The 24,280-nt window shown below is 43.4% G+C and overlaps 1 protein-coding gene across 6 annotated transcripts in view; it reads left to right on the forward strand.

The window, feature by feature from the left end:
- The window catches only part of Crk (Crk proto-oncogene, adaptor protein), a 115,076-nt gene that overhangs the window by 81,301 nt on the left and 9,495 nt on the right, over nucleotides 1-24,280 (forward strand). For 3 of the 6 annotated variants that reach the window (XM_071693876.1, XM_071693877.1, XM_071693873.1), the window contains 4 exons: nucleotides 15,112-15,234; nucleotides 20,780-20,984; nucleotides 21,393-21,521; nucleotides 22,058-22,153. In XM_071693876.1, the coding sequence (XP_071549977.1) occupies nucleotides 15,112-15,234; nucleotides 20,780-20,984; nucleotides 21,393-21,521; nucleotides 22,058-22,153 (553 nt within the window). Of the gene's footprint in view, nucleotides 1-4,307; nucleotides 4,947-11,190; nucleotides 11,258-15,111; nucleotides 15,235-20,779; nucleotides 20,985-21,392; nucleotides 21,522-22,057; nucleotides 22,154-24,280 lie in introns of those variants that run through there. The other 3 variants (XM_071693875.1, XM_071693878.1, XM_071693879.1) reach the window with 3 other exon arrangements.

Raw genomic sequence — 24,280 nt, forward strand, 5'->3', positions numbered from 1 at the left:
AAACAAGTCTTAAAGAATTATATATATATATATATATATATATATATATATATATATATATATATATATATATATATATATATAATCATTAATTCTCAAAATACAGTACATTTTGTAGATATACACTTCCGATAAATCCGGAAATATAGCTATTATAAATATAACAAATTTGCCCCTTTTGCGTGTGTACAATTCGTGAAATCTTGTCGTAAAGCCATCGTTAAGAGCAAGAGTAATAACATCAAACTTACAGACTCCTCTGTTACGTGATCCAACAAACTGTTCGTGGACGGTGAGGGTGGGGGTTGTGACGGAACGTATAATATTACCCAGTTTTTGCCGTGTGGAGAGTGTCTGTGGCAACGTTGCATTCCTGGGATTGTTGTCCATTTCCGTCACATCAGCTGAAATGACCGGTTTTTTTATTCGATACTTATGATTCACATTATTTACTGGATATGTATTGGATGTATTTATCATGTGACCATTTGTTAGTTAGTTGAGATTAGTGTTTGTATACGTACTTCGAGAGGAGGCTTCCTTGTCACAACGTTGCTTTACGAAAATATAGTTTTAACTTGCCTCCCTGTTTTTTTTTTCTTAGTATTTTACATCAGTTGGTTCATTAATATGGTGCAGATATGTTGTCATTCGCCATCTGTGAGTATAAACAGGAAACAGTGGCTGTCGATTTAGGTGTTGCGGGACTAGGTTTCTCGGGCCGCGGCGAAGCGACGTGAGCAGCCAGATACTACGCCGCTCAACGCATGTGACTTTGAACTGGATGATGAATGATGACATCAGCATTGGTCAGGAGATCCTCCCCTCCTCTCATCCTAGAGGAGGACTTCCTGGCCGCCAATGCTGAGGTCATCACTCAGCATCTTGTCCACAGTCCACAGTGTTGCCCCTTGTAGTATTTGGCCGCGCTCTCGTCGCTTTGCCCTGGCCCGAGCAGGTGTTACGTTCGACCAAGCCTATCTGTTGAGCTACTAATTACCTCAGACAGCATTGCATATTGTTTCTTCTTAAATCGTGTAGTCGACGATGCATTTAATGACTTGAGAATCTTTTCATTTGATGCATGTATGGAAAGGGGTCGTTGGTTGGACGTCTTTTAATGTATTTAGAAAATTATTGTTGAAAAGATCAGCAACGCGTATTCTACATACGTTATAGCTTGATAAATTTTTCCACATAAATGTTAGACTATTTCCTTAAGTCTTGGTGACCTCTACGTTACAGCTTCCCTGTATCTGCAAGAAACATACTGGATGGCTGCTCATGTATCAGATACAGGACGCTGGCTATGTCGGGGAGAGAGTGACCTTGAGAAGGTTGTCTCGAGGCGTTTCACCAGAGATTTATTTCTCTCTCTCTCTCTCTCTCTCTCTCTCTCTCTCTCTCTCTCTCTCTCTCTCTCTCTCTCTCTCTCTCTCTCTCTCGCTGCTGCTGAAGACTCTCATGACTCCAACAGGAAGGTTGTCTGTTTCATAATGAGGCTCCCATAGCTCCCCCTCCCCCGAATCTTTTTAAAACTTTTCGTGGAGGCTGTCCCGGTTCTTTTCTGGACCTCTCATAAACTCCACCTCGAAGCTGCAAGCTTGCCCCCCCCCCCCCTTCCCTCTAGTTTCGAGGCTCTTGAGCCGCTTCTTGATTAGCTTTTTATTGTACATTGAGGCTTCACCTCCAAGACTGTTCCATCGTGAATCTTTGATCGGCTTAATCTGTGTCATATAGCTTTCATCGTGAACTCGGTACTTCAGGTTAAGCTCCTTCGATTCGATCATCAAGATTTCCTTCCGACTTGGCTGTCCCTCATTTGCTGTTTTGCTATGTAGGGCTTTATGAAGTAGAAGTCATCGACGTAGGTGATCGTCGCATACCTGAATTGACTGGTGAAGACAGGGTGTGGGTAACACCAGAAGCGGCGGGTGCCACGGTGGTGGCGGTGGGTGGGGTGTGTGGGGGCAGGTCGTTGTTGACGCTTCGCCACACTTGTTCTCAGCCATGCCATCTGCCCCCGCCCACTCTCCGCACTCCTCGCCCACGTCTTCAACAGTTTGCCTTAAGATTATTCACTCCCACTTCCCGGATCAGTACCTGGGCGTGGAAGCTTTCCATCTGGCCGCTTCATTTTGATGAATGATGCTGTGTGGAGGCCTTCAACCACACTCCCCACCAACCTGGTTAGTCCAGATGAGCGTTGATTATCTCGCTCGCCGGTGTTGGTATGAGCGCTGTAAATTTATGTACGAGGAAAGTTTTTGTCGTCTCGCTTTGATGATGTTGCAGGTTTTGACGCACTGTTTTGTGGCTTTGGTATTTGTGTTTAAAGAGGTGTTTTGTGGTGATGAGGTTCTGGGTACAGAATTGATGTAGTAGTGAAACAAAACTGGGTCTGTCCTTCAGTTCTGCTCCGTCTTCTCTCACTCGATCTGCATCTCGTCTTGACACAGCTTCCTCAATAAGCTCAGACTTGAACAGGATATTTCAGTGGGTTGCACAAAATCTTTTGAAGTTTAATGCCTTCAAGACCCAATTTCTACCCATCTCTCTATTGAAAACTCCTCGCAAATCTTGTCTCTCCCTTGAGGGTCCTGTAATTCCACCTCTTGACTCGATGAACATACTTGGTAGTACTGAAACGTCCACTCTTTCATGGAAACCCCACTTTACAGGAATAGCTAAGTCTGCCTGTAAGAAAATGGGTTTCCCGTTTAATGTCGAAACTTCTCTTCGGAACAGTTGCTTCGTTTATACAAGGGATTGATTCGTCCTTGTATGGAGTACTCGAGGGTGAGCCGTTTTGATACCTGCTTCTTTCCCTACACGTCGAAGCTTTGGAATTCTCTACCCTCTCATGTCTTTCCCAGTAACTATGACCTAGCACATTTCAGAAGACAGGTCTTCCCCTTTCTCAAAAATTCGTAAATACTTTCCCTTGTCTTTTCTTTTTCCGTTTCATAATTCTCCCTGTATTTCAATTTAGGCCCGGCCTTGATGTACACTTTTGTCGTAAACTACAGGTTTGCAAGTCTTCCAGCTGATTACCTTCACTTTACCGCAATGCCGACGCACAAGCACCACCAGCAGTTTACCGAACTGGCAGATTGAGTCACGACGAAGCTATCGTTTTTGGCGTCCTTACGTCCATGTCCCTGTGTAAGGATATACTTTGGTAATTTGATACCTTCCTGAGGACGCTTTAATGACTCTTCGGGTCAGGGTCAAATACCAGACAATCGTAGCCCAGAGGTCGTACCATCGTGCTCAAGGGTCCTTCCTTTTTTATACAAGGGTGGCACCCGCATTCTTTACGTTAATCGTGTTTACATATTTCAGTCAAACTCGTGTCGTGTTGACTAGAGCAATGGACGTGCCGGCCTGGTTTATTGTATTGAAGTTTACCTTCTGAAAAGACGGTGCAACTGTTGGGTGATGATATATTATAACTGTGGATGTTATTGTATTATTATCGGCCCTGGGAGGATTACGGAGCGCTGGAAATCGGCGTGGTGGCTTTTGCGACTGTATGTGTTCTCCTTTCGTGTCTCACTGGTGATCAAAAACACATGCTGGCTGGTGTACTTGTGGTGATGACCGAATCGTGGATTAATGGAGATGAGTGGTGGGGCTAGTGGTGAGTGGATGGATAGCAAATGGTGACTGGACTTGTTGAGAGGAGGCACTGATGTAATGGTTGAGTGGTGACTGGTTAGTGAGGGATTATCGCGAGTGGTTGATGGATTAAATGATAACCGGGCGAGGGATGGTTGTTGATTTGATACTGGAGACATCAGCTTCTGCGGTTTCATGCTCAAGTCGACCTCCACAAGCATACTGTAGACTGTAGAGCGATGAGAGATGATCTTGTAATGGATACGTGGTGAGTGTTACTGATGGGTTGACAGGTGACTTGATGGTGGGTAAGTGATGACTTCACTTTTAAGTAGATCTCTGAATTATGAGTAACTGATTTGACGGTGGCACTGCTTAATGGATGGGTGTGCGACTTTTTGCTCGATGAGTAATGAGTGAGAATATGGTCGACTAGTAATTGGGAAGTTGGTGAATGAGATTGACTGAGTGGGAATGTGAGTGAGCTATGACTGGTGATGGAGGGTTGGATGAGAGGTGAGTGAACGGTGATGGTGACGGTGGTTTTGGCCGGTGTAGTGGTGAAGGCCGTGGTAGGTAGGTGTGGCATACGTTCCTAGTAAGGCCCCCAACACAACCTTGCCAGGCATGCAGCCAGCGAGCCAGGTGCCCGTCCCCACCACCGGTGCAGCAGCAGGAGGGGCGACAGTCGGGCTCTGGGCGTCCTCTGGCGCACCCGCACCGTCTTCCTCACTCGTAGTGCTGGGCTACCCACCCGAGTCTCGGGCTTCACCTCTGGCTTCGCTCCCGCCCCCTACCACCATCACCACCTGCTGGGGTGCGCAAGCGCAGACCTGCCTAACGTGATACGAATGTGCTCGTATTTACGTTGGGTCGCAGGTGCTGAAGAGCCGAAAGTCCGCCAGGGTACCCACTCATATGTCGGAAGTTCTGAACATCTTAAGAACTTGGATGTTAAAGAGTTCAGATGACAACTGAACATTTACTGGGTGTGAGTTGCCAAGTCACTCTCTTTCTGTCTGATGTGACGACGAAGCTGATGATGGTGTCGTCAGCCGGCGATGCAGGAGGTGTAATGTGATCCGGAGGTGTAGGTGTTGTGCCACACGACTCCCGTGGAAGGCACCGAGTCGCGAGTACCATCAGTCAGTCAGCTTCTTCTGGTGGTGTCAGCAACGGCCATTCTCTGCCGCTTGTGCGTGGCAGCGGGGAAGAACCAACTCCGGTGAAGATCGTGCTAGTCAGACTTTTCCGGGAGACCTTATACCACATCATCTGCAAACAGCCATGCCGGAGCCAAGGAGTTGTCAGTGGAACTGTGAAGGGTGAGTACTGTTATGTGCAATATAGATACTACCTGCCTCTCCTCATCGCAGCGTGTGAAGACCCTCCTTGAGGGACGGATGTGCAAGAGCCAAATCGTTGCGTCTCCCAGGTAAACACTCGAAACGTTTCCACGGAAGTCAACCTATTACGCATGAAACAAACGTTCATACAAAATACAAACGTACGTAGTTAACGCTCTCCAAGGAGGTGAAAGTTTGAAAGGAAGTACAGTCCAGAGGGCCATTCAAACTAAACCTCCCTGCACACTAGACCGTCCAAGCAGATTCCTAAGCGCATCAGTACACATAAAAGCTCTTGTGCACACCAGTGCCTCCGCACACACCAGTCCCTCCTCCGTTTCCCAGACTGTGCCAACTCCTTCGCCACACCTTTGAGACTGATTCCTCATATCTCGTCTCATATCTCTTCCCTGTAGAATGAGGTCACCTGCAGAAAGTGGGGAGTGAGCGAGTGTTAGTGGCTCCGAGGTCCTTTGGATTCTTTATCCTTCCCACTTTAAGTAATCGATGCTAATTTGTTTCTGGCGCGCCCTCACGTTCGTGAATGATGAGGTAAATTGTTACTGGTAATTGATGGGCATGATGGATATTTTAAGCAGCTTTCCAGGAATTTTAATGAGAGTTGCGTGGATGTGAGTCGGGATTTGACGAGTCAGGAGGGCAAGGCATTGGTCCGCACGTATTGCTTGACATGGGTGACCCTTTTTAAAGCGACTGATGATGGCAGATATAATGTCGACGTGACCAGAGAGTTTAGTTGGTGGGAGGGGGATGTCACCTGCGCGCCATTCGCCGGTTGTGAGGTGTTGATGATTCGGCAGACGAAGTAGAGAAGGTCATGGGCGAATTTATGAGGCCAGTGTATTGGCGAAACCTCCAGACCACGATCAAAACGACCCTGATAGGATGGCTCGACTATAGGCCATCATACCGACATGTTGTCGTACCGTCGTGCTCGAGGGTCGTACCGTCGTGCTCGAGGGTCGCACCGTCGTGCTCGAGGGTCGTACCGTCGTGCTCGAGGGTCGTGCCGTCGTGCACGAAGGCCGTGCCCTTGTGCTCGAGGGTCGAACCATTTTCTTTTCAAGGGTTAAGAGCAGATAATACAAATGGCGTGTATAGTTGGCAAACGGGAGTGGAGTCAGCCAGCATCTCACTCTGGTGGTGTGCTGTCCGGGTTGCTGACGTCACTCAACATTACTTGTCTTCCCTGACGCCACACAGTAGGCGCACCCCTATCCCCACTCTCTCCTCTCTCTCTCTCTCTCTCTCTCTCTCTCTCTCTCTCTCTCTCTCTCTCTCTCTCTCTCTCAGACAAAAAAGGCTAATGGTGAATACGTGTTTGCGTAAGCAGAACTTGACGCTGCCAGCCAAGCAAGCGGAAACGAATAAGTTAGAAAGAGAGATAATTAATAGAAAGACTTTAAAGGAAAAAAAAAAAAGCAGAATGGGAGGGGATGGAACGCACGAACCACTGTGAGATGTGGGAAGAACACAAAACATAACGCTGCAGCCTTACAGAAGAGAAAGACATTTTTATTTCCCACTCGAATTCGTTTTCCTCCATTTGATTCGACGATTCCCTATTTAAGACCTTTGTACCCCTCTTGTGTTTTGTCCCAAGGGGTTACGTTATGAGCGCTGCCATCTTTTATTGTTGCGGTAAAGTATTCCCATGCCTGATTGCTGCTATTTGGAACGAACCTGGTTTATGCTCTTGTTACTGCTGTGCATGTCATGCCTGGCACCCATCTTCACTTTCCATAATCATGCTTTTCTCTCCATGATGTCATTATCCTCCTCGGGAGTCTGCGTGACCAACTGGACTGTTGTGGTCATGCAGGTGTGAGATGGGGCCTGGCTGGCTGTAGCCACAAGCAGTCGAGGTGAGGGTGTGTGAAGTATGAGTATTGTTTATTGTTTTGTTTTATTCCTTGAGCGCAACGGTGCGATCCTTGAGCACAACGGTACGATGCTTGAGCACGACGGTGCGATCCTTGAACACGACGGTGCGATCCTTGAGCATGACGGTCCGATCCTTGAGCATGACCTTTATTGCTTCCTTGAGCAGTTATTCTCGTGTCCGTCCTTTTTTTTTTTTTTTCAACGCCTTCCTTGCATCATTTATTTTCGTATCATGTGTGTCTTGGTGTCGTAGTTTCCTCTCTCCCCACTTGTCTTCTGTTCTCCTTAAAGCCCTCTGTTTCTGTCCCACTTGGCCCCATCTCTCTCTCTCAAATCATTCATCTCACTAGTCCTTTTGATTTCATTCATGCTTGCCCCATCTTTCATTCACACTTGGCCAACCTTCAGTCTCAAGTCATTCATCTCACTAGTCCTTTTTATGTCAGTCATACTTGCCCCCATCTTTCATTCATACTTGTCCCCATCTTTCATTCCCACTTGGCCCCAACCATCAGTTGCAAGTCATTCATCTCTTTTGGCCTTTTGTTTAATTCACACTTGCCCCTCTCTATCGTTCACACTTGAACCCCCGGATCATTCACTGCACTTCCATGTAGGTTTGTACAAGGAACCCTCTTCACTTCAGCAGAATTATACACGTCCCTTGAAGACCTTCTCAAGTCCAGATATGTCCTGCTTCTTTATCAAGGGGCGAGGTGACAAGTGTTGTGTGTTTTCTGCCACATGCGGGGAGCACACTAAAAGGGCGGTGCTGTGGGGAGTGTTGAGGGTGGAGATAAAGTCTGTAGAGCCTGTGGGGTGAGCCGAAGGAGGGCCTTGCATAGCACTGTGGTAGTGTAGACGTGTGTGTGTGTGTGTGTGTGTGTTTGTGTTGGTTCGTCTAAACGGTAATATATAGGTGTGGTGCTTATGATAGTCCACCTCTCCTTCCCTTGGTGACCGTGCAGTTGCGACGGATATTATGGGCCGTCTTGGGTATGTCTCTCTCTCTCTCTCTCTCTCTCTCTCTCTCTCTCTCTCTCTCTCTCTCTCTCTCTCTCTCTCTCTCTCTCTCTCTCTCTTATTGGCTGAGAGAGTCATGGTAGTGGGGAAAGGAGCAGGGGAGGAAGTCAGGGAATGGGGGAAGGTAGATTTAAGAGGCAGGGGCTGTGGTGTCCTCCCGTATATCCGTGCGTGTGTTTGGTAAGATGCAGGAAGCACTTAACCCTGCCAGGGATGTGTTGGCTGCCTCTCCCATTACATAACGCCTCCTACTATACTTAAATATTTATATAATTAGCAGGCTGCATTCCATGGCACGTCGTGAGAAGGGAAGGTGGTGCATTTGATTCCCGTCCGTATGAACTGCAATCGATATTTGATCAGCCTAGCTCTTGTATCTGGCACGTATCATGTCGAGGCTTATACTTGTTACCGCCATCCTACTTTTTTTGCTAGCCTACAAGACCAGTTTGGACAATAGTAGACTCGCAGTTTTATTTAGCTTTTCATTGCACACATAGAGATGTTGAGAGATACATGCTGATGTTTAGTTGAATCAAAACTTGTACATCGCAAGCTCTAGTATCCACACGAGCACATCATACAGAACGCTTACGTGACTATCTATAGCTTGATTTTAAAGTTTATTATTCCCAGGAGCACTAGTAATGCAAAAGAAAACGACTTTGTGCCATGTAGCCTGTTAGTGTCACCGAGTTGCAGTTGGGCGCTACAACCTGTTCGAAGCCCCTACCAGTTCGTACAGACGGCTGCGAGGAAGGACACCTACATCTAACCTGACGTTAAGATCTTGTTCATACCTGAAGATGCAACTTCTTTACCGACCTTCTGGGTAATACAGTGTCGGATGCATTATAGCAGTCCAGATATGGACACTCCCCCCTCCCCTCCCTTTTTTTTTATTACGTATTTGTACATGACGGGTAGGGTGTTCTACAGTTTAGGACCCCATTTCTTGAATTTTGCCTTATGTCAGACAAGTTTTTAACCTTTTGTATGCTATCCATATTCATTTTTCATGTCTCACTGTATTCCATTCATCCGCTACTCTCAAGCCTTAAAATTGCGTGTGTGTTGCACTAGTAGTGATATTGTGTTGGGAGAAAGAGCCGGGTGGACCTCCTACACTTGAGGTAAGACGGCATGATAGGTGGCGAGGTGGGCGGATGCGGCTATATTGGTTATTGATCCACTCGCTGCCCTGGTTGGATAGGCCGTCTGCTGGGCCCAGCTGCATTCCATGGCCCTCTGACCCGCCTCCACGTCGTGGAAGCCTTGAGCACGTCGCCGGTACGACCCTCTAGCGCGGCTCGACCGTGTGGCTCTGTCTTTGGCCTGTTCCTTTAAGGGTCAGATCAGGGGTCACGCCAATCATAGCCCAAGAGTTGTATCGCTGTGCCAAAGGGTCGTACAATTTGTTCAAGAGCCGTACCCGTTGTTCAAGCGTTCGTACCGTCAAGCTGAAAAGGTTGACATGGATGCCATCGTGTGCGGAGTGTGTAGCGCGGACAGAGTGAGATCTGAGGAGTTGTTGAGACTAAGATTAGGCCAGCCTTTCAAGCGGAGATGGTAGGAGGTGATAGTGGAGAAGGTGTGCTCTAAAGGGGGAAGACTAGGCTCGTGTGTGTGATCCTGGTCGTGTCCAGGCATGTACAGCGGGGAGGTGGTGTGTTGGCTTAGGTATTTGTGGCACGCTTGTGGAGAGAGAGAGAGAGAGAGAGAGAGAGAGAGAGAGAGAGAGAGAGAGAGAGAGAGAGAGAGAGACGTCATGTGTCATGTGGTAGTGCTGATGGTGTTAGACACGGGGGTGGGGGGGGTTCGTCTGTGGCTGGTCGTCTGGGCTGGCTCAGTCTGCCGGTACGGTTGTGGTTGATGGTAAGTTTATTAAGCCAGTTTGGTTCGGTTGTACATAGATATGGCAAGCGTTATTTTGTGAACGTTCACGTGGCAATGGTGTTGAGAGGTGTCTTTTTACATTCCTTGGAAAAACGTTATTGGGTCCTTGTTTGGAGCGCGCCGGTGTCACACAGCTTAGCGAAAAGTAGATCAAGATCGTTACGAGTCTTTGAATAACGGTCATTGGCAGTATTGTCGGAAAGACTCCCCATCATTTTCCTGGATTTGAAAGCTCCGTCACTTGACCGGGTATATTGTCCGTATGTGTGTACTGCTTCGTTTGATGTGGTAGGGGAATTGGTCACCGGATCGAGGCTTTTGCTGTCAGAAATCAGGGGAACCCCAATTTTCCTCCGGCTTGCCTCGTGATGGAGGGCGTCAGCGTCAACCCACACGACTTCCCGAAATTGAATTTGAGACTAGTTAGCACGACGATACGACCCTGGGATATGAAGGCCGAACACGGCATCGTACTCAAAGCATTTTACTGTCGTTATGCGTGGTCTACTGCCGTCCTCACGGGGTTAATAATTAGGTCTATTATTTTTTTTCTTTTTATTTTTATAGATATTCCCTTTCGTTCTGAACAGTGTTTGATAACTGTTCGGTTCCAACGCTCTACCGATTCCACGGAATCAGACCTTCCTGTAGTATTACTGCATATAGAATTTCTCCAGATATGTATATAGGCGTAATTGTCTTTTTCCTGTTTACACACACACACACACACACACACACACACACACACACACATCACTTGACTATCACGCTACTCACTGACCTTAAACTACGTATCCTGGATGGCTTCAGAGGGCTGCAGCCCCCTTCCCGCACAGTATGAGTGGCAATAGACATCACAAGAAATTTTTTTGTGTCAATTTTAACTAAGATATTCTTTATTCTGTAAGGTGTAACAGGATCCAACCTTTTAATTACTGTTTTTTTTCAGTGCATTACTTTGACGTAGATATTTGCATGAAGGAAAAATGCATGTCCTGTTTTGGTGGCGGTGAATGTAAATTTATTGTAATGTGATATGTAATGGTGGGTCGTTTTCAAAAGGTCAGGCCATCATATTGGCCGACTTTTATGCCGTTGCCCTGAAGGGTCGGTCCGACGCGTCGCGCTTAAGCGTCCGACCGTCCTTCGTCCTCAAGGGTCGGTCGGTCGTGCTCAAGGACTGTGTAAGATAATGTCAGTGCAAGGAACTTTTTGATTTGCTTTTTTTTTTTATCTGGTCTTCGTGTGCATGACCACCGCATTTGTGGTTGGCATCATGCGGCTCGGTGAGGGGAGGGGGGTGTAGTGTTGCCGCCACGTCCGATGTCAGGAAAGGGTTGCCATATGCCGGAGGCCCGTAGGCGCCGTGGACATTCCACATAAAACCTGGTTGGTGCCCAGTTGGCAATAACATCCCAAGGACGCAGGACGTGGCGACATCAGCGGATCGCGGGTTGATGGTGAGGGTAAGGCTCTTTAACACCGGAGCTCCTCGCATACCTTTAGCTTAGCTCTCTCTCTCTCTCTCTCTCTCTCTCTCTCTCTCTCTCTCTCTCTCTCTCTCTCTCTCTCTCTCTCTCTCTCTCTCTCTCATGTGAGCCGCACGCAAGTCTGTGGGCCTGTAGAGATGCATCCCCGGCCTCAAGCATGGGGATCTGTTGACGCTGGTAACAAACTCGCCCAGACCAGAATTTCCTCCCGTTTTCTATATTTATGAATTGGAAGTGTTATGTTTGAGATGTTACTGTATTATCTTGTTGGTGCTACTGTTTAGGGTGAATAGATGTCCAAAGTTACATCATTGTGTATTTTTTTAGCTCTGGTCAAGACTGTGATGAGGGAACCATTATATGTTGATGTTTTACATTTAATGATCGACTTGGAGGAAGCCAGAACGTTTTATGGAAGTTCCCCGAAACCGGGCCTCAAAAAGTGGTCGTGATATGTTTGTCTGCTTACGATTTTCAGAGTTTAACGAACTCCGCCCGCTCGAGGTACACTTTTGACTCCCAAGGTGTCTAATTTTCTCTGCTACTGGAAGTAGCGCAGCCTTGAGCTGTAGATTCCTACAGAAAGGTCCCAGGTAACACCAGGACACACTAATAGAAATTAGTCTAGGGATAATTATAAAAAATTATATAATATGATGTTCATAAGAAAGTGTTCAGTGTTGGATTATACTGACATGAAAGATTGATTCAAAGTCTGTTAAAGTCGTGGTACAATGGTCGGGTCTTTTGAGTCAGTGGATTCTGTATGAAGAACTTTTCTTCTGCAAGTGTCCTTTTGAGGCTATCTGGTTCCTGTTCACATTTTTACCCCTGTTTGGTGAAGAGTTCTCTGTTCTGAAATTGCGTTTTAATGCGGTATGGATCCGAGGGAGGGGCTCCTTCGTAAAGTGCGTGGGAATACATTAAATAGGAAAGCCAGAGAACGCAAGACTCGTACGATAGTCCGTGACGAGGTTATCTAATGGAGGCCAGCAATAGTAACCTCAGCTCCGACCATGGTATTAATAGCCTCGGCGCAGGTGCGCCACCGTACCTGCGGGCGTTTTTCTCCCTCCTCTTGTAGATGGGACAGCTGCCAGCTTGCGGCAAGGTCACAAGACATGTTCGTGTTGTTTACAGTCCCCCGGGAGAGGGAGCTCATGACGGCCTGTCATGCAAGTAGTGACCAAGAACAACGCGATGTTTCCGAGGCATGAAAAAAAAAAAATACTCATTAAGAAGAGTGAGATTATTAGTAGGATTATTATATATAGGCTCATTAACAAGAGTAAGATTATAAGGTATTGAATAAACGTTTGAACTTGAAGAAAGACATTAGATTTGGATAAGCGAAGCTATTTTTATTTCCCGTCACATCCCATGGTTTATGTGGGACATGGTGCCAATTTCTTCGAGCTGCTCTGTCTTTAGTGGCACATTCCCGTTTAAATCTTTGGAACAATACACTATAAAAACTTCATACTTACACCGTAGTTATCTCCTGTGGAATTGATAAGCCGATTACTTTTTAGGGCACGTAGTTGCATAAAATTCCACGTTCATTAGGGAAAATTTAATTTTGTGCGCTTATAACTCGGGACTTCTTAATGATGGAAACTTCAATTATATGATACGTATCTTTCAGACATGGCTTATAAATTCGGCAGATAAATTACCACGGTAAGATGTAAATTGATGTGCATGTGAACATTACATCAGATATGCGTACATTACCTAGATGTCCGTGAATCGATTTGCTCCGTCATCGGGATCGAAGTGTGGGCGGCTCGTAACTTTGAAATCATGATACATTTGAATTTGTTTCCGCTAATATGTATCATGTTTACCACTGGTAGTTGTTGATGGGATGACCTATCTTACCGTGTACTGGTGTATGCCGTAGGGTCGTGTGCACACGCAGCCATCATTGATGCAAGAATGTATTTTGATGCAAAATACATTTTGATGCAGACGTTGTGACAATCCCAAGTATATTCCCCGGAGGTGGGTGCGTGTAGAGGTCGCCGGGCGGGCGCGCGTGACTTAGTCCACGTGTTCCGTCCTTCACCACGTGTTGTCTGGGAGGGTTAAGCTTTTTTTTTTCTTTTTTTTTTTTTTTGTAAGCACTCCACTGTTGGCACGACAACCGTGGTCCAAATCACTCATCTGGTGGCTGCTATCCGGATGGCCATGACATAACCGCAGGAGGGAGGTGTTACAGGGGTTTTCGAGGTGCATCACCCCTGCGGTTGTGAGGGATGGGTATGCACATGTAACCTGTGGACTTGTTTTTCTTCTTTAGTTTTCTTTGTCCTCCTCATGACTGTTTCTGTCCTACATCGTTCTTTCCAGTGAACGTAAGTAGTTTCTTTTTTTTATGATTTAAAGTCGTTCATTCTTTTCTTATTCCTTAGGATGGATCTGGTGTACATGGAGCGTCTGAAGTGACAACCACATTTACAGAAGTGCCTGATAAACACCAGTAGTCGCGCCATCTGCATATGCAAAGTATTTGCAAAGCGTCCGATCCTCAGTCATCTGCCATAATCTCTTGTTTTTAGTACTTTCTGTGATTTTTTCCATCCATTTAGTACAGCCACTGGTTAATGAACTTGTCTACAACTTTCATTGACATGTAGGTCTCATTTATTACAGCAAATATTGTAACCCCTTTAGTGTAACGTTATGACACTTATGTATATTGGCCTGGCCTTTTACCCTAAAAGGTCAACATCTTAGCCATCGTTAGACCAGCATTGTAAATGTTACGTTTTGACCCGAAAACATTTAATTTTGGTAGGATGCTGCTGTGTTTGCTGTGGTTTTATGGTGTTTTGATATTCTTGATATCGAGACTTGTGCATGTGGCTCAGTCTGTGATGAATATTTAAAAGAAATTCTAGATTATATGCTGTCCCCTACTGAGAAGTATTAACGTATGCTTTCAGTTATTGCAATGCTGTAGTGATACTGGAAACAGGGTTTTTAGTTAGCACTGAGCTGGAATGGGTGCGTTGTCTCTAGTATGGGAGATAGGATGGTTTAGCTTTTTTTTTTTTCGAAAATTTTTAGTGTCAACGAAGGACCATCCTAGTAAATTGGATTTATTATTCATCAGTTACAGCACACTCCTCCCTTTCATGGGTTTGAAAGTGCCCCTGGTTAGCACGTACAATTGTGAGGACCAAGTGACATACGTAGGCATCATCCAGCATTTTATACTGAGATCTGTGTAGAATTGTTCCATGTGTTTGTTTGGTATACTTTCTTGACTGCGCACCAGTCAGGGAGTTGAACACTAAAGCTGAAACTCACATAGTATACAATCTCACGCTCTTCTCATATACATGATTTGCTAAGGTCGTTTTGTATCAAATGCAATTACTTTTTTATGGTTGGTAGAGAAAAGGAGAGATGTGGGACAGGAGAAGGAGTATTTTGAAATGTAAGAGAAGACTGAAGTATGCACAGGTGTTTTGTTTTTTTCTTTATGCGTAGTGATTATTTGGAAGATTCCATCTCTCTCTCTCTCTCTCTCTCTCTCTCTCTCTCTCTCTCTCTCTCTCTCTCTCTCTCTCTCTCTCTCTCTCTCGTGTATATTAGTGACATTTTTTTAAGGAATCCCTGAATGCATGTAAAGAATGTATCCGTTAGTTTTTGATATCCTACGCGCCCTGGAGTTTTAATAAATTTGTAGGCCTTTTTTCAGAGATTAAGATTTTTGTAAATGATGCGTCCTGTTCCTGGGGATGAATTTATAATTAGTATTTATTTCCAAAGTAAAACGTATCTGAGAAGATACCTACATGTTTCCCCGTTTGTCTTTCCAGCTGGTACTTCGGTCAGATGTCGCGGCAGGATGCCACCGACCTGCTGATGGGCGAGCGTGACGGTGGCGTCTTCCTAGTGCGGGACTCTACCTCCATCCTTGGTGACTTTGTTCTGTGTGTCAGGTGTGTATCACGACTTGGAATATATAGAATGCTTCATTTTCATGTGATATATGATTTTTTCTTTGATGCATTCACATTATATTTATCTCTGGTGTCTCCCCTGATGATGTGATTATTACACGAAAGTGCACTTGGGAACTTATCGTGTTTCATTCACCCCGTGAACTCAGAAATATCTTGTCCTTGCGCAAAATTGTGATCCTTTCCAATATATATATATATATATATATATATATATATATATATATATATATATATATATATATATATATATCTTGGACAATCATGTTATAAAATGGCGTCCTAGGTACGTCTCTTCGTTGTATATATACTGACTGATATTTCTCTCTTGTGTCTCCCCTGATGATGTGATTATTACACGAAAGTGCACTTGGGAACTTTTCATGTTTCATTTTCCCCGTGGACTCTTAGGAATATATATATATATATATATATATATATATATATATATATATATATATATATATATATATATATATATATTCTTTTCTTTTAAACTATTCGCCATTTCCCTCGTTAGCGAGGTAGCGTTAAGAACAGAGGACTGGGCCTTTTTTGGAATATCCTCACCTGGCCCCCTTTGTTCCTTCTTTTGGAAAATGAAAAAAAAACGAGAGGGGAGGATTTCCATTCCCCCGCTCCCTCCCCTTTTAGTCGCCTTCTACGACACGCAGGTATATATATATATATATATATATATATATATATATATATATATATATATATATATATATATATATATATCCCTGGGGATAGGGGAGAAAGAATACTTCCCACGTATTCCCTGCGTGTCGTAGAAGGCGACTAAAAGGGGAGGGAGCGGGTGGCTGGAAATCCTCCCCCTCTTGTTTTTTTTTAATTTTCCAAAAGAAGGAACAGAGAAGGGGGTCAGGTGAGGATATTCCCTCTAAGACCCAGTTCTCTGTTCTTAACGCTACCTCGCTAACGCGGGAAATGGCAAATAGTATGAAAAAAAAAAATATATATATATATATATATACAACAATATATATATATACAACAATGTTGTATGGTTGCGAGGCGTGGACTATGGATAGAGTTGTGCGCAGGAGGATGGATGTGCTGGAAATGAGATGTTTGAGGACAATGTGTGGTGTGAGGTGGTTTGATCGAGTAAGTAACGTAAGGGTAAGAGAGATGTGTGGAAATAAAAAGAGCGTGGTAGAGAGAGCAGAAGAGGGTGTTTTGAAATGGTTTGGTCACATGGAGAGAATGAGTGAGGAAAGATTGACCAAGAGGATATATGTGTCGGAGGTGGAGGGAACGAGGAGAAGAGGGAGACCAAATTGGAGGTGGAAAGATGGAGTGAAAAAGATTTTGTGTGATCGGGGCCTGAACATGCAGGAGGGTGAAAGGAGGGCAAGGAATAGAGTGAATTGGAGCGATGTGGTATACCGGGGTTGACGTGCTGTCAGTGGAATGAATCAAGGCATGTGAAGCGTCTGGGGTAAACCATGGAAAGCTGTGTAGGTATGTATATTTGCGTGTGTGGACGTATGTATATACATGTGTATGGGGGTGGGTTGGGCCATTTCTTTCATCTGTTTCCTTGCGCTACCTCGCAAACGCAGGAGACAGTGACAAAGCAAAAAAAAAAAATATATATATATATATTTATATATTTTTTTTTTTTATTATACTTTGTCGCTGTCTCCCTCGTTTGCGAGGTAGCGCAAGGAAACAGACGAAAGAAATGGCCCAACCCCCCCCCATACACATGTATATACATACGTCCACACATGCAAATATACATACCTACACAGCTTTCCATGGTTTACCCCAGACGCTTCACATGCCCTGCTTCAATCCACTGACAGCACGTCAACCCCGGTATACCACATCGCTCCAATTCACTCTATTCCTTGCCCTCCTTTCACCCTCCTGCATGTTCAGGCCCCGATCACACAAAATCTTTTTCACTCCATCTTTCCACCTCCAATTTGGTCTCCCTCTTCTCCTTGTTCCCTCCACCTCCGACACATATATCCTCTTGGTCAATCTTACCTCACTCATCCTCTCCATGTGCCCAAACCACTTCAAAACACCCTCTTCTGCTCTCTCAACCACGCTCTTTTTGTTTCCACACATCTCTCTTACCCTTACGTTACTCACTCGATCAAACCACCTCACACCACACATTGTCCTCAAACATCTCATTTCCAGCACATCCATCCTCCTGCGCACAACTCTATCCATAGCCCACGCCTCGCAACCATACAACATTGTTGGAACCACTATTCCTTCAAACATACCCATTTTTGCTTTCCGAGATAATGTTCTCGACTTCCACACATTCTTCAAGGCCCCCAGGATTTTCGCCCCCTCCCCACCCTATGATCCACTTCCGCTTCCATGGTTCCATCCACTGCCAGATCCACTCCCAGATATCTAAAACACTTCACTTCCTCCAGTTTTTCTCCATTCAAACTCACCTCCCAGTTGACTTGACCCTCAACCCTACTGTACCTAATAACCTTGCTCTTATTCACATTTACTCTTAACTTTCTTCTTCCACACACTTTTCCAAACTCAGTCACCAGCTTCTGCAGTTTCTCACATGAATCAGCCACCAGCGCTGTATCATCAGCGAACAACAACTGACTCACTTCCCAAGCTCTCTCATCCCCAACAGACTTCATACTTGCCCCTCTTTCCAAAACTCTTGCATTTACCTCCCTAACAACCCCATCCATAAACAAATTAAACAACCATGGAGACATCACACACCCCTGCCGCAAACCTACATTCATATATATATATATATATATATATATATATATATATATATATATATATATATATATATATATATATATATATATGTATATATATATATATTTTTTTTTTTTTTTTGCTTTGTCGCTGTCTCCCGCGTTTGCGAGGTAGTGCAAGGAAACAGACGAAAGAAATGGCCCAACCCACCCCCATACACATGTATATACATACGTCCACACACGCAAATATACATACCTACACAGCTTTCCATGGTTTACCCCAGACGCTTCACATGCCTTGATTCAATCCACTGACAGCACGTCAACCCCGGTATACCACATCGCTCCAATTCACTCTATTCCTTGCCCTCCTTTCACCCTCCTGCATGTTCAGGCCCCGATCACACAAAATCTTTTTCACTCCATCTTTCCACCTCCAATTTGGTCTCCCTCTTCTCCTCGTTCCCTCCACCTCCGACACATATATCCTCTTGGTCAATCTTTCCTCACTCATTCTCTCCATGTGACCAAACCATTTCAAAACACCCTCTTCTGCTCTCTCAACCACGCTCTTTTTATTTCCACACATCTCTCTTACCCTTACGTTACTTACTCGATCAAACCACCTCACACCACACATTGTCCTCAAACATCTCATTTCCAGCACATCCATCCTCCTGCGCACAACTCTATCCATAGTCCACGCCTCGCAACCATACGACATTGTTGGAACCACTATTCCTTCAAACATACCAATTTTTGCTTTCCGAGATAATGTTCTCGACTTCCACACATTCTTCAAGGCTCCCAGAATTTTCGCCCCCTCCCCCACCCTATGATCCACTTCCACTTCCATGTTTCCATCCGCTGCCAGATCCACTCCCAGATATCTAAAACACTTCACTTCCTCCAGTTTTTCTCCATTCAAACTCACCTCCCAATTTACTTGACCCTCAACCCTACTGTACCTAATAACCTTGCTCTTATTCACATTTACTCTTAACTTTCTTCTTTCACACACTTTACCAAACTCAGTCACCAGCTTCTGCAGTTTCTCACATGAATCAGCCACCAGCGCTGTATCATCAGCGAACAACAACTGACTCACTTCCCAAGCTCTCTCATCCCCAACAGACTTCATCCTTGCCCCTCTTTCCAAAACTCTTGCATTCACCTCCCTAACAACCCCATCCATAAACAAATTAAACAGCCATGGAGACATCACACACCCCTGCCGCAAACCTACATTCACTGAGAACCAATCACTTTCCTCTCTTCCTACACGTACACATGCCTTACATCCTCAATAAAAACTTTTCACTGCTTCTAACAACTTGCCTCCCACACCATATATTCTTAATACCTTCCACAGAGCATCTCTATCAACTCTATCATATGCCTTCTCCAGATCCATAAATGCTACATACAAATCCATTTGCTTTTCTAAGTATTTCTCACATACATTCTTCAAAGCAAACACCTGATCCACACATCCTCTACCACTTCTGAAACCACACTGCTCTTCCCCAATCTGATGCTCTGTACATGCCTTCACCCTCTCAATCAATACCCTCCCATACAATTTGCCAGGAATACTCAACAAACTTATACCTCTGTTCTCACCTTTTTCCATTCTGTACTCAGTCTCTCCTGGTACTTCCTCACACAAGTCTCCTTCCCAAGCTCACTTACTCTCACCACCCACTTCACCCCAACATTCACTCTTCTTTTCTGGAAACCCATACAAATCTTCACCTTAGCCTCCACAAGATAATGATCAGACATCCCTCCAGTTGCACCTCTCAGCACATTAACATCCAAAAGTCTCTCTTTCGTGCGCCTGTCAATTAACACGTAATCCAATAACGCTCTCTGGCCATCTCTCCTATATATATATTGTGTCAACCTTGATCTAGTTTGTACACCCCTTGGGTGTTTAGGTGTGACCCTTGGTTAAGGTTGTACACCTCTTAGGTATTAAGGTGTGATCCTTGATCAAGGTTGTACACCCCTTGGGTATCAAGGTGTGACCCTTGATCAAGGTTGTACACTCCTTAGGTATTAAGGTGTAACCTTTGATCAAGGTCATACATCACTTGGGTATCAAGGTGTGACACAGCTTCAAGAATTATTGGTTAACATGCATGCACAGATTTCTTATGAAAAAAATTGGGCTGTAGTGGTTGGAAACAATATATGGGATGCTGTTGCTGTACCATTTAACATATGTTATTGCATTCATTTAAGATAATCCTAATGCTCTTTGACTTTGTAGTATATGCTAATACATAAAAAGAAGATGCACACTGAATGTTTTGAGTTTAAACCACAAAAATGTCCTGGAATGACCTCCAGTGTGCCAGAAATAAGTTCCTGTGAGAAAATCTGTCAGAAAAAGTGCCTGTGTGCCCATATATTACAGTTCATCTCTCCTGAGTACTCCATAATACAATTGCCTTCCTTCCTTGATTCATTATCAAGTATTGCTCTCAAAATTCACCTTAATCCCACTCTCCAAAAGCTATTATTTGGACCCTTTTTTTTGTTAAGTCTACTTTTTCATTTCTATTCCATCATCAGTTGCTCTCTGAAAGCCCCCACTGAAGCCCTCTTTCTTCCAAAATCCATTTTAAGCATTTGAAGAATGAATTAGTATGTTATTCTGACTTTGTTACTTACTTGCTTTTGTGTAAAATCAGAAAAACAAGAGATTATTTCATGTTCATCATAGGTTTTTAATCAAATATGTCACTAAGATGTAGTTTACTGAGTTATTTTATAATTTCCAGGGAAGACAACAAAGTTTCACATTATATAATAAACAAGATACAACAAAGTGATCAAGTACGCTACCGTATAGGAGATCAGATGTTCCCAGACTTACCATCACTCCTCAATTTTTATAAACTTCATTACCTAGATAGCACGCCCCTCATCCGACCTGCACCCAAGCGTTGTGAGAAGGTTGTAGCCAAGTATGACTTCGAGGGCAGTGTGAGTGTTCCATTTGAATAGCTGTATGATTTTTAGGTAGAATTTGATACCAAGGACTTTTGAAGGCTTACTAGATTTTCAATTCTTTGATGTGTAAAAGCATTTGACTGTTTTATTTATTAGATGTGACTTACATTATTAGTCATTAGAACATAGCTATTTTTGAAAGGAAGGAGGGAGGCCATTTAGTCAAGGCATCCCAAGTTATGTTATACTTGTTTTTCAGTGACAGTTATTATGTTACTTGTTTGCAGCATATCAAATAATCAGTTTGGAATTCATGATACTATGTAAACATTATCTACAATTAATGTTTAATAAGGAAATAGATAAAAGTTTCTGTGAGAGGGAGAGCCTCAGACCTTTGACTTCTCTTGGCTGTCCCGTAATAGACTTACAATGTTTCAGGATCCAGATGACCTTCCATTTAGAAAAGGAGAAGTATTAACTATTGTCAGCAAAGATGAGGAGCAGTGGTGGACAGCAAGAAATTCTTTGAATCAAACAGGGTCTATACCAGTTCCATATGTACAGAAGGTAGGCAAAGTTATAATAGCTTGTGTTATTTTATGAATATGATAGGTTAGTGGGTATGAATTGTAAATAGAAGTGATATCAGTGAGGTGGCTATTATTGTAATGATTTCCCATTTGAGAAAATGCGGAAACTTGGATGGCAATTATATTGCGTAGTAGTTTGTATGGTTTGAATTGGTTTATATTATCTCATTTACAACAGTAGTGTGTTTAGTAAGTGAAATGCATATAATGTTACATGGAATTACAGTTTGGGAGAAAGGGAATGTCATGTTAGTGGCAGGTCTTTTAGTTAGTCAGCTTTGGTAAGTGGTAGAGAACAAAGCTAGATTTACTCATAATGACTAAAACTAAGAAAACTTTTGAAGACAATCACTTTTGGTAAATGATTAAATGTTTTGATGGATTCACTTGGTATGACTAGAGCCAGGAAGATTCTCAAGTAGCATTTATACACATTGAAATACAAATATTTTTTTGTCACCAAATGACTAGTTTACCATCATTGAATGATAATTTTATTTCCCTTCTCAACAGTATGAAGAAGGAGAAAGTATTGCCATTAACTCGACCCCAAATAGAAGTAACACGCAATCTACAGATAGCGCACCACGTCCTAAACCAAGTCTTCAGGTAAGTGAATGAAAATTCTAGGGACAGGGCAAAGGCACTGAGGACTTAGATCATATGATGTTCTGTATTTACTGTATCTTTTATCATGATTAATTGAACTTTTATTTTTGAGTTTGGAGCTGACCTGTAAAGATTATTCATTTATGTATTGTAGAACTTCTTGATTCTAGGTGACGCATGTGTAACCAATCTTCATTTGGAGCCCAGCCAGTTATTCTCAGCCAGGTAGATGGAATATTGAACAAAGAGCATTGTATTTCAGAATGTGTTGCCTCCCTACAATTAGCCATTTGAAGTGGAATGGCACTAATTGTTTGCCTTACCTTACCGCAAACCTCCTATTTGTAAAATCTTGTATTCATTGGATCATACAGAATATATTTATTTTATTTATTATACTTAGTCACTGTCTCCCGTGTTTGCAAGTTAGCACAAGGAAACAGACGAAAGAATGGCCCAACCCACCCACATACACATGCATATACATAAAATGCCCACACATGCACATACACATATCTGTACATTTCAACGTATGCATACATATACACACACAGACATATACATGTTTACACATGTACATATTCATACTTGCTGCCTTCATCCATTCCCATTGCCACCCTGCCACACACAAAACAGCACCCCCCACACCCCGCATGCGCACAAGGTAGTGCTAGGAAAAGACAACAAAGGCCACATTCGCTCATGCTTAGTCTGTAGCTGTCATGTGTAATGCACCGAAACCACAGCTTCCTTTCCACATCCAGCTCCCATAGAACTTTCCATGGTTTACCCCAGACCCTTCACATTTCTTTATATGTCCTTAGAGTATGTGCTTTTTACAGGTTTGTTTGATGTTAATGGTGTCAGTTCATTATACATTACAGCTGGAGAGTGGATGTGTGCAAGTAATACCATTGTTCATTTGTTCCTGACACAACCTTATTAAGATGGGAGAAGCAGTTACATATAGAAATTAGATATGTGCATATACATATGTTTTCTTTGTAGTCGCTTTGACTGTGTTTGTGACATAGATCTGCAAGTGAAGTGTCCTGAACACTCTTGGTGACAATAGACCACAAGAGCTTTCTTCCACTCTGTTGGCACTGGACCTCCCTAAGATGAAATTGTAAAGAAATTAAGTGGCATTACCGACTAGGTTTCTGCACATTCTTTTATCATTTATATCAAGACAAAGTATGTTCCAAGACCTTTGGGTCTAGTTCCTTCAGAAATCACTTTATATCTTGTCATGGATAAGGAAACATTCAGCAATTTGTTTACAACTTACACAGTGTTGAAACTAGAATATACTTCTTGAGTTTGATCACTGTTAAAGAAACATATAGGTAACAGAGAAGGCCCAGAGGAGAACGACAAAGATGGTACTGGAATTAAGAGAGCAAAGGTAATACGAAAGTCTGCAGGCCATATATTTGTCCATCTTAGAAAAGAGAAGAGTGAGGGGGTGACCTGATTGGAACCTGTAAGTTTTTAAGGCAGAATGACAGTGTAGACAGTGAACAATTCTTCAAGAGATTTAGGGATAGAATAGCCAAAGATCATAAGCGAGAAACTTGTCAAGAACGATGTGAAGACCTACGTTTTTAATATAAGAGTGGTGGATGAATGTGATGAAGCAAACAAATAAATGTGTCATAAGTAAAGACAACATACAGAAATTGAAAAAGGAGTGAAATAGCAGAGAATGCTCAAGAGATGGGGACCTACAGGTGTGAAAATTGCTTCACATTTAGTACAAATAGTTAATAATTACTCACACACACACACATGCATGCTGTATCACAGGCACACAGTGCTGATTAAGCTTTTACATCTAGCAATACAGTATTCACAGAAGATAGTTTTATGAGTACTTTTTGTTCATAATTACATCACTATTGGATATTGAAATTACTTTTGTCTCAAAATTACATGTTACTTCAGTCTGTCATATGCTTAGATGTATGTTCATATGTGAACACAAGAGCAAGACTCTCAAGACATTGGTTAAAGAGTAGTATCACTCTTTAAGTCAGTCTTCAAACATTTCACTGAAAACACAGTTATGAGTGCAATAATGGGCACATTTCATGGAGTATATCATATGTGTACTGTGCAGTGACA

The sequence above is a fragment of the Panulirus ornatus genome, chromosome 56, assembly GCF_036320965.1.
Source record: "Panulirus ornatus isolate Po-2019 chromosome 56, ASM3632096v1, whole genome shotgun sequence".
Taxonomy (NCBI): domain Eukaryota; kingdom Metazoa; phylum Arthropoda; class Malacostraca; order Decapoda; family Palinuridae; genus Panulirus; species Panulirus ornatus.